The sequence below is a fragment of the Lactuca serriola genome, chromosome 7 (assembly GCF_051521515.1).
Source record: "Lactuca serriola cultivar US96UC23 chromosome 7, Lser_US96UC23_V15, whole genome shotgun sequence".
Lineage (NCBI taxonomy): Eukaryota > Viridiplantae > Streptophyta > Magnoliopsida > Asterales > Asteraceae > Lactuca > Lactuca serriola.
This window is the reverse complement of record NC_136414.1, coordinates 80,004,802-80,016,265: the sequence shown is the minus strand read 5'-3', so window position 1 is coordinate 80,016,265 and position 11,464 is coordinate 80,004,802. Positions and strand designations below refer to the sequence as shown.

Genomic DNA, 11,464 nt, shown 5'->3' with positions numbered 1-11,464 from the left:
CTGTGTCTAGATTAGAAACTTTTATGCAAGAAGGATGTTCAAAGGAATGTACTTTGAATGTGAGACTTCACGTCTATGGAATTATCTTGTAACAATTTTCGATAGAGTACTTTGTAATTTCATTTGCCAAGTCTTGGTGACTTTTGTGTTGTGACTTTGCGAAAGGATCGTTGCATAAAATGTTAGAATCTAGCATATTCTAGTAGTTGCAAGAACCTTGTGTTCTAACACTAATAATAGGGATTGAGAATTGTGAAATGAGCATCATTGGAAAGGTTTTTCAATTGATCTATTTCGCAAAGTATGGACCATAGGAAACCAAAGTGTGCATGCTTGGAGCATGGGACAATTGTGGTTATAATTCAAGTAATAAGTTGATTTTCTGAAACTGTAAGCAATGAATAATGAGTAATCAATATGGTGTTTAAATAAAAGTGTTTTTATTTACGCTCAAAAGCTTTGGGGCCATATAGGATTAATATTATTATTGCGTTTCACTTTGCATGTTTTGACTTCCCGAATAATAAGATTATTCTAACTCCACAGTCGCTCGTACTTTTGGAAGTAAGTAGTGAATCAAGATTGTCATGAACTGGATTGTAGAATTGTCTAAGGATAGACATGGCAATAGATTTGCTGCAACGTTCATGAGTACTCAGAAATTGAGATTTGAGTATTGGATAAACCCACGCTCAGAGTATTACTTCATGGAATTCATCACGAGTAATACTGAGACGATAATATCTATGATCTTGAAACAGAGATATATGAGTTGTAATTTGCAAGTCGGCTATACATTGGTGATACGAAAACGCATCAGTAACTTGGTGTTATAAAACGTATTGTCATGTATGGTTTGATGAGTAAAAGATACAAGCATATGAGTCAATGTTTATTCGTTCCTTTTGCCCTAACCGAAAAAGCGATATCTGTGGGCCCCTCAATGATTTGGTGTTGACTTATGTGCTGGGCCCAGCCAGGACTAATTGATGTGTTCGATTAGAAGTCCTATATCATCACAAATCAGAAATCGGGAAACATAGATTCTGGACAAAGAGATTGATTGTATTCCATGTCTTATGTCTAGAGATATCTAGTAGAACGAAGGGTCATGTGATCTCTTATCTTAGGACTCGTAACTGACTGGGTCAGAGTTCGGCAGCAGCTTTTTGGAAGCTACAATTTGCTGGTCAAATTTAGAAGGCATACTAGCAATTATAGTTACAGACTTATCCAAGTGGGAGACTGTTGGATTAGGTGTCTAAGCCCATAACTATAATTGGTATATACTTGAATTGATAGCAGCACAGTCCTTTTGGGTTGCCCTCAAACCTAGCAACCGGACAAGGAAATTATGAAAGGAGAGATATTAATTTATTATAAGATTAATAAATTAATATAAATGAATTTATTAATATGTTAAAAGATTAATATATTAATAAGAAATCATTTTGTTTAATTAATTGTTAGCCAGAAATTAATTAGAATTAATTTTGGGGTTAAAAGAATTAATTATAAAGTGCAGGGACTAGTTTGCAATTATCTAATAGTTGAGTGGAAGGCTCCAGAACCTCCTTGGAAGGAGGTGGACGAAATCTATAGGGGAAACCCTAAGGATTTCGTCCAAGGGGGGCTTGGATAAGGCCTTTGGCTTTGCTTAGGCCCTAAGCAAGGAGCATTAGGGTTTTTCCTAAACCCTAGATCCCTCAACTATATAAGGAGCCTCCTGGTTCACATTTTGGTCACTCTTTCTTTTGAAGAAACCCTAAGGGCCGAAATTTTGCATACTCCCGCTCCCCTCTCTCCTCTACTTTCCTTCTTGCTAGTTTGGGTGTGATTCCATTAGAGGCATTACACTTGTGGTGCTAAGCTTCCAAGAAGATCAAGATCAAGATCAAGGGAATTATCAATTGTTTACTATAACAATTGAAAGGTATGTAATTACTAAACCCTAGGTTGTAAATTTCGATTATAGCCTCTCTCCTCTAGGGTTCTTGTTATGCAATTCAAAGTTGTATGTTCAATAGATAAAACATAAATCCAAAGTAGGTTGCATGTGAACTTAGGAATTGTTTTTCTAGTTTATTTGTTTTACCTAAAACCCATCATTTCCCACCCTACCACATACCATGCATAACCACATACTGAACATACTGGGCCACGCCCGCTATCATGGGCCTCGCCCCTACCTCGGGCCTCGCCCGCTACAACGGCCCCGCCGCTCCAGGCCCCGCTCGGATACAAATCTGTTTCACTTAGGCCTCGCCTGTCACAGGGCCTCGCCCACTAACATATAATAGCACATAAACATATCACATCACATCACCTAAGCTACACACATACTAACGGATCTTGTCCTAAGGCCTCGCCTATCTCTAGGCCCCGCCCTTGTCCTGCTACTGATGAGTCATGGAACCCCGTCCATACTCCTGCTGATGGTGAGGTACGGGCCCAACCCACCCTCACTCCTTCCCTAACTTGGGCCTCGCCCCTGATCTGCTGCTACTGAGATGTGGAACACCATCCACACTCTGCTATTGGTGAGATACGGGACCTCGCTCACACTCACCTCCCTACCAGGCACATACAAGTATCACACAGACAACAAATATAAACTATCACATAAACCATTCCTTGGGCACCCGCCCTCTATCATTGAACCTCGTCCCAAATATCATACTAGCATACTGTGCCTAGGGCTAACCCCCGGGTCTTCTACTCATAACTACATGGGCCGACATTATGGCCGTAGACCCATTCATACAAAGGGAAACTCACCTGCACTGGCTGAACTGGCTGATGAACCCACTAGCTGCTGCCCGGCAACTCTCTGAACTCCTGTTTCACTCGCTCCCCAAGCTTCCAATATCAATGCAACACTGAGTCTAATTGACCCCCGAAAGACAACCAAGTCAACTCTGGTCAAAGTCCAAGTCCTGGTAAAAGTTAACCTTCCAGGTCAACCCTACTCGCCGAGTCACCCTATTGACTCGCCGAGTTCATATGTTCAGAGTCCTTCTATTCGCAACTCGACTCGCCGAGTCAGTCCATGACTCGCCGAGTCTACCGATTTCCGAGTCCTAACCTGTCCAACTCACCGAGTCTCCATTCGACTCACTGATTCGAGTCTCAACTCGAAGGGTTTGGGGTTTCGCGACCTGACTCGCCGAGTCCGAGACAACCTTCAACAAACTCGCCGAGTTGTTCATCCAACTCGCCGAGTTTCTGCCCAACTTCATCTGACTCGACGAGCTGTTCATCCCACTCGTCGAGTTCCTCCAAATCTTCATGCTACTCGCCGAGTCCACTCAAAGGACTCGTCGAGTCCATTCAGATCTCCATACATGCAGAGGACTTTTGAGTCATGCATGGACTCCAAACTGTAGATCTACCCTTCCCAAGCCTATTCCTCACGTAAAGTTGCAAACTTTACGTGTAGGGAAGGAGATCTAGGCAAAATACACCATAAACTAGGAGTTAAGGCAAAGAGGCTCCATAATCAACTCAAGGGCAGGTACTTTATGCTTCTCAAGACCATAATATGCTTAGATCTGAAGTAGCAACTTCGGATCTGGCTTCTAACTCAAAAGGGGTAGCTAATCATGGCTAAAAGCCCCCAAAACTCACAACCATAATAGATCTAAAGGAGGGAAACGACTTAATACCTTCAATAATTCAGAAAGTTTCCCCAATCTTTAGATCTAAGGCCAGTCCTTGAAGCTTCAATGATTCCTCTCTTTCTTCTTCCTTCAAATCACTCAAAAATGGCTTGAAAGTTTGAATGGGCAACAATGGGGCTTAGGGTTCGATGTTCTGGGTGAAAGAGGCAGTAAAGGAACCCTAGGGGAGAGAATGAGACGTTTAAATAGGCTCCAAGTCCCGAATTTAGGGTTTTCCTCGCACAGAACAGACTCGCCGAGTCCCCTTGGCCGACTCGCCGAGTCGGTCACTTACTCCTCGACCCGGATCCCGCTCGGACTTGCCGAGTTCCTCCTTGGACTCGCCGAGTCTCCCCTTATAGTTAGGGTTTTCTTTCCTTTCTTGGCCTTCAAAACTTTGGGTGTTACACAAACGTGTTTTCAAAATTTTCATTTTTATTGGAAAATTTTCCTAGAAAACTGGAAATTTTTTCACAAACAAACACACCCTTAGAATTTCAATTTTTACATATTCATATTTTATTTTCAACTTCTTTTTCAAAAAAAGATTACATATTCGGTTTCATGCTTTATGAATGTTAAAACCATGAAATTGCTTTTACACATTTATCTTTACAAACCAAAAGTCCATTATAATTAAATTCAGTTCTATTATAATATTATAGATATATAACCGGAACAATACAAGCTTAATGATTTGATGAAATGATTCTTGATAATTTATAAAAAATATTCCAGATAGATTGAACAAAGTATAATGTTTTAATACATGATGCTAAAATAAACAAATCGATAAAGCATTAAATTTTCGATATTTTTTTCTTATTAGGACATCATACTTTGAAAACTCTACTTGAATTTTGCTTAATTTTTGGATGACATTCCTATATTTGTGTAGAGTTTTTGAGATATGACAAAATCTATTTTGAACAAATTAACCAAAACACCCCGTTTGCAAGCGGTGTCTAACCCCTAGTTCATATACAAAAGCTACCTAAATAGGAAACTGGAAAAACTAACCCCTAGTTCATATACAAAAGCTACCTAAATAGGAAACTGGAAAAAGCAAAACTAAAACCAAGAAAACCCTATTCTACCAATATATACATTACAAAAACTAATTTTGTAGCAAATTGCAAATTAAAGTAACTTGATTTTAATCAACTTTTATCTTAGGAAGTGTATTTTTAGAACAAAACACAATGGGCACTTTTAAGTTATAACCAATATATGTAATGTACTTTATTTTTATAGCAATTTATTCACATTTATGTTATTTAAATTTATTTATCATTGTAAAATTTATTTTGAGTAAACTACATTGTTCTCCTGTAGTATGGTTGTACACTAACATATCTGATAATTTGATGTTATTTCTTCCAAAACTCTATCTACAAAATGCATGTTGTTACATCTGTACCTTTTGATGATTTAGATATGATACAAGTTTATAAAAACTGCCCTCTTCCAAATCTAAACGTTACACTATTAAGACATAAGTAATATTCTGCTTTGCAAGTTTTTTCATAAGGATTTCTTTTTCTACCCAAAACTTGACAAAAGTTTCAATAAATGGAAATCAAGCGTGTTTAAACATTAAAAAACCAATTGTTAGTGTCACCGAGTTTTCATTGTTTCAAATACTACAAAAGATTACTTACTTTAATTTACATACACTAGAAACAATTCAAAGTTCAAACTACATACAATCAAAATACTCTTTCTAAAAAAAGAAAGTCCAGTAATTAGTAATTAGCCATTCTGACTATTACAATCCAAAAAAACAACCATTTATGTTCATGGCTTCCATGGAGCTGGTGGCGGTGGTGGAGTGGGAAACATAGGCGGCACTGCCGAGAAAATCGTGTTTTTATCAACTTTAACCGTTCTACCGCCAGAGAGGGCCACCAGTGCCGCCACCAAACCAGCATTTCCGGCGAGTGTTGGCTCCGTGTAATTGTAATTCATTCGCACATCATGGAATCCATCATGTCTATCTGGCCCTGCAACCATGGCTCCAAAGATGATATTGGGATTTGGTTTTTTTGAGTTTCTCCATTTATAACCGCCTTTACAGCTGTACTTGATCTTGTTTTTGGGAATTGATGCGCCTCTGTGGTGTACGTGTTTCGGGTAGTGATTGCCAAATCCCACAACATAACTCATCTTTCTCGGGTTTTTTCCAAGGATATAGTCGATCTGAGGAACAAAGAGGTATATATTTAAGACAACTTTGGACCAAATCTGAAAAATTCAATACACCTCAAAGACCATTTCTGTAATTTTATATAATTTATCATTTCCTAGAGATTGTAGAATCAGTATCATTGCAACCTAAGTTTCTAATTCCACCATCGATTCTCTTCAACCACAAACATACACTGCTTGTCGGTTCCTGCCACAAACAAATCTTTTTTCTTCCATAGGGGGTATCCTGTAAGTTGCTTAACGGTATCTCCAAATTCAAACTGGTCTTCAAAAATAACTGTCAAGGACATGTCTATGTTCCTTTGTTAACCTTCACCGATAAACGCGTATCCTGCCATTACGCCCTCAATGCTCTTCTTATTGCTATTTCGAGATTGCGCCTCACTTCCCGTTGCAATGTCAAGGCAATTCATATTTTTCCCTAAACACATATTTGATATGTTGAAATCGTTTGAGTATTAATCCTTCTTAATGAGATTGTTCATTTTATGTATTCCATTAGGGGCACAACTAGGAGAAGCGATGATGATTGTTAACATTGCTCTTGCTTACAAACTGGAATTGACTTCTTTCTCTTCCACCGTTTACTGGTTTGGTGAGTGTCTATTATAATCGATGCTCATTTTTATGTCACAAACTTATTGTTTGAGCTTTCAAATCTCGTGTTGTAACTTCATCCCTAATATCTCATTTGCATCAATGTAAGTTTTTTCTGTTATCCTCCTGGTTGTACAGCGAAAAACAACGCTAAAATTTCCTTTTAGTAAAACATTATTAGATGTGAATAAGGACAGGACATCGAAGGTAAACACCAAAGTTGGCATTTCGTAAAAATTTTCAAAGGTCAAGTTCTTAAATTCAAATTAGCATCGTTGCCCTGAGGATTGCAAATTCCATTAAGAACTAGAACTTTGAAATTTCCATGAAATGTCAACTTTGGAGTTACGTTCCCGACTTCCTGATCCTTATTCTCCTCTAATAACGTTTCACCAAAAGGAAATCCTAAGATTGCTTTTGGTTGTACAACCAGGATGGTAACAAAAAAACCTTACAAAATGATGCAACTGATACATTAGGACTGAAGTTTCAAAACGAGATATGAAAAGTCAATTTATGAGTTTGTGGCATAAAAATTAACATAAATCATATAGACACTCACCAAACCAGTAAATGGAAGGAAAGAAATCAAATCGAATTTGAAAGTAAGAACAAGATTAGCAACCATCGTCCATTCTCCTAGTTGTGCCTGAATGAAAATATAATATGAACAAAATGAACAATCGAATAAAGAGGATCCATACACAAACAAAAATGAAATCAACCTTTCAGTATTTAGGGGCAGAACAAGAAATACTTTGACATTGTAACCGACAATAAGGTGCACATGCACAGAAGCAATCTCAAAATAGCAATGAGTAAGGGCATTGTGTTCATTAAGGGCGTACCGGAAGGATACATGTTTAAAAGTAGAGGTGACAGTTAGAGGATCAGAGATACTGTCCCTATCATCGTGTCGCCGCCTTGGGGATGGTTTGAATTTAGTGAGACCGATAAGCAACTTGTAGGATACCCTATGGAAGAAAAAGATTTGTCGCCATCAAAGTCAACCAAAGTCCGCCATCATACGGATCTACGGTTGCGGCAAAACTGGAAAGGAGCATGGGTTTATGGTTGAATAAAATCAGAGGCATCATGTAGTGGAATTAAAGACTTAGGTTGCGAAGATACTATTCAACTATCTCTTTTATCTCGGTCAGAATGCTTTGTTTGCATACCATGTGTGTGTGATTGCGCGCGTGCACACATGCATGCATACACACACAACAAACAACACCACCAACAACATAACCCCAAGTCCCATAAGAATGGGTAACGACAAAACAGGGTATATTGGTTGTTTAAAAAAAATAACTAAAAAGCACCAACCATGCAGCAAAATGAAACCACAAGGATCAATTGTGAAACTTTGTTTTATATTTAACTTGTTAAGTTAGAAACCATTGAAAGAAATAACAAAATCATGACAATGGTCTAGGGAGCAAGATGATTTTCTTTTTAACTTGATAGATTTAATGGAGATGGGAATTTATCTAGCAAACATATATAGGTATTTTTGACTTAATGTAAACAAAAGATAGAAAAAGTCACGAAAATTAGGTTTTTACCATTTCGTTGTAATTATTTACAGATCCGCACTCATTTTTTCCTTCATTTCCCCAAATGTGCCATCATTTTCTCAAATACTTTTTAAAATTCATGTATCCACTTGATGGAACAAAAAGGAAACATGGTCTGAGTATTTCACATTACCCAAGCAACATTATTACATTATTTATATTACCTTTTGACATTATTATATAACTACATTATTATATTATTTCATTATAGTTTTATTCATAAACTAGCATATTACATTAGTTTATTATTTTATTGACTTATCTATATATAAAAAACACTAAAGTTTTGAACAGATTAAGAAGATAGAAGAAAATGAATCGCAAGATAAATAAAAACGACTTCTCCTTTAAAAAAAATTAGTATTGTAAACAATTCATTAAAACTTAACATTGATATCTTGATTATAAAGTTGTATGCAAAATATTATAATTCTAAAATGTAGTAAATGTAAAGCTATACAACATGGGTACACATATTATAAAAAGTAGATATATACAAAGTAAACATTATTGTGGATATCCCATTATATTAATGTTATTTATGAACTAACGAGTTGCTTAACTATCTTAATAAATGAAATATCTTTTTTCATTGAACTATAAATTTTAAATAGTTATTGTTACTGTTTTACTAACTAACAAATTATTATATTAACGTTAAAGTTAACAAATATTATAAAAGTAAAAATGATTTAACGACAGTGGGCCCACTTTTGAAAGATGTATGTAACTCTATTGATAATTACAAAGCTAACATGACACAAATGAAAGAATACCTGAGTCTCAGCAAATTTCCTTAGCACATCAGTTGAATAGAAATTCGGTCCACAATACCACCCTGGAGTGTCTGCAGCATCTAAATAGTCGCTAAAAAGGGTCGCTAAAAAGGCTGCATTAGCAACGTACTGAAGAGGCTGTGTGTTTCCATGATTCAATTGTATCATCCCTCCTACAACATCAAAAATACTTTAGTTTTATAGTTAAATTAAGAAAGGAAATAGAGGGTTGGGTAATTTAGTAATTTACTACCTCTTGTTCGGTTAAAACTTGTGAAGTATGGCAAGTATGAACACATGATTATGCTTGTTTGGTTATGAAACGTCTTCAGTGTTTGTTCATATGGGTACCCAGGACTTAAAAATAATCTTAATCGAGTCAGTAGCACCTACAAGATAGAATAATGTTATTCATAAGTGAGAATGATGTATAAACTCACATGCAGTATAACACATTATGTGGGATAGGACTCATGTCCATGCAACAAAAATTTCAAATTTTCTCCTACCCAAATTGATGTTAATCGGACAAAAACTGCAATTTTGTCTTTTTGTCCAACCCAAAAAAGCAGGATAGAGACTGATGTCAATAAGACAAAAATTGCAATTTTTTGTCCCACCCAAAAAAGCGGGACAGAGAATTGCTTTTGATCTCTTGTTTGTGTAAAAGACATAAATACCCTCGTCGTAGAAAATAGCCTTAGAAATCTTGCCCTGGCACATCTAGTTATGTCTCATTGACACAACTAGACAATGCCAAACAAGCTTTCTAGGGCTATTTTCTACGACGAGGGTATTTACGTCTTTTACACAAACAATAGATCAAAAGCAATTCTATGTCCCGACTTTTTGGGTGGGACAAAAAACTGTAATTTTTGTCTTATTGACATCAGTCTCTGTCCTACTTTTTTGGGTTGGACAAAATTACAGTTTTTGTCCCATTGGTGGGACTGTGAGACTGATGTCAATGGGACATGACTAATATGCCTAACACAATACAAGAAAACTTACTTGAGCTCCAGGAAGCTTGTTATCCCAACTAAAAACACCATAATTCGGTCCTCCCTTAAAGGCACCTGCATGCTTAGCTAAAGTCGGGTGACTAGCAAGATACAAATACGACTGATTCCCCGTTGCATAATACATCCAAGCTCCACCCCACACAAACTCATCCCAATACATACTCGAATTATAATAAGTTGCAGCATCTGATCCACCACCACTATACAAACCACGTTGATCTCTAGCAAACTTCCAAAGCGTTTCAGCACCATGGACAAGTTTCTTTGAGTAGATCTTGTTGTCCTTGAAAACAATGGAAGCTGAAGCTAATGCTGCTGCCATCTCAGCTGCCAGGTCAGAGCATGAAGAACATGTGGTCACGGGTCGTGGGTAGTCAATGTCCTCGGGTCGCATCCAACAAGTTTGATCGTTTGGATCACTTGTTCCTCCCGATGTATCACCATTTCCAACCTGTGAAACATCGTGTTTTTAGAATTTACACTTCCAAATTACAATTCAGAATCGAAGAAGATTTGAAGCTAACCTGAGCTACAAGTTGGCTTATGCTATCAGCAGAAGAATTGAAGGTTTTAAGAAAGTAATCAGTGCCCCATTTGATAATATCTCTAACATGAGCAAGCTCTCCTACAGCTTCGTATTTACCACTGTATTCAATCACACTCCAACTCAACAGAGTCATGGCCCAAGCTTGAGGGAAATGAAACTTTATCGCATCCCCAGCATCATAATATCCACCCACTAAATCTTTCATTACAGCTCCTGATTTGTCCGATTTTCCATCGTTTAAACACGAATTACCCCTCCATGAAACATTATTATGCCTGGGAAGCTTTCCAGCTGAAAAGGAATCAATTGCGACGGAGGAATAAGGAATTAAACAAAAGAACATTAGATCTGAGTAAAGTAGAAAGGTGGTATCTTACATTTTTGGGCATTGAAGAACATGAGAGCTTTGTGGAGTGCAATAGTGTAGTTATCTGGTGCTGGAGGATGCTTGTGGTGCCTAGGCACGTTCTTGACTATGACTGTAATTATTCCGGCGATGAAACCAGCTGCTAGAATCGTTCCAATCGTCCAAATAAAAATCTTACGGCTGACGATGATACACCCCAGATCTACGTACCTTTTCTTCTTCTGTTCTCCGGGACCTAACAGCCAGCTTTGCTGCGTTTCGTCTAATGGACGAGAAAGCGCCGCCCTGTCGAAGTCGTTCAAGTTCCTGCTCCGGTCATCGTCTGTCGCGGAGTCAGCCGTGTTTATCTCCAGCGGCCCACCCCACGGATCTCTCCCGTACATACTCATGACTGTATTCGAGCTTCAATTGGGGCGAAACCCAGATGGAAAAGTGGAAGAAAATGAGTGTTCTTGACGAATTAAGCTTTACCCAAACACGATTTTTTTGATAGAATCACTCGGAACTCGAGTGCGAACTTAAAAAGTATAGAAAAACTGAAGATAATGATGAAATCAAGCCGTTGTAATGTGAATCGAATTGGGTATAGCTTGAAATTTTACATGCTAAAACTAAAACGCAGAGCTGTTTCTTTTTGCCGTGTTTGAAGTGAGATAAGAGAAAAGAGATGGTGGGGATTCGGGATTGACCCATGTGATGCCACGAAAA

General features: G+C 37.7%; 1 protein-coding gene across 1 annotated transcript; it reads right to left on the bottom strand.

Moving 5' to 3' along the window:
* Positions 1–5,228: 5,228 nt before the first annotated feature.
* LOC145062794 (endoglucanase 25-like) lies at positions 5,229–11,464 on the bottom strand. The gene is made up of 6 exons (XM_079010388.1): positions 10,767–11,464; positions 10,367–10,680; positions 9,832–10,293; positions 9,074–9,209; positions 8,821–8,993; positions 5,229–5,858 (listed from the first exon to the last, which is right to left on the bottom strand). The coding sequence occupies exons 1-6, from the start codon at positions 11,143–11,145 to the stop codon at positions 5,457–5,459; spliced, it is 1,866 nt and encodes a 621-aa protein (XP_078866514.1). The 5' UTR covers positions 11,146–11,464; the 3' UTR covers positions 5,229–5,456.

Bases quoted from the DNA above. Each gene is read 5' to 3' on its own strand.
- LOC145062794 (XM_079010388.1), bottom strand. From the start codon at position 11,145: ATGAGTATGTACGGGAGAGATCCGTGGGGTGGGCCGCTGGAGATAAAC. The intron at 9,210-9,831 runs GTAAGTTTTCTT...TCTATCTTGTAG, and splicing joins ACAAGCTTCCTGGAGCTCAA to GTGCTACTGACTCGATTAAG. The intron at 8,994-9,073 runs GTAGTAAATTAC...TTGATGTTGTAG, and splicing joins AAGTTTTAACCGAACAAGAG to GAGGGATGATACAATTGAAT.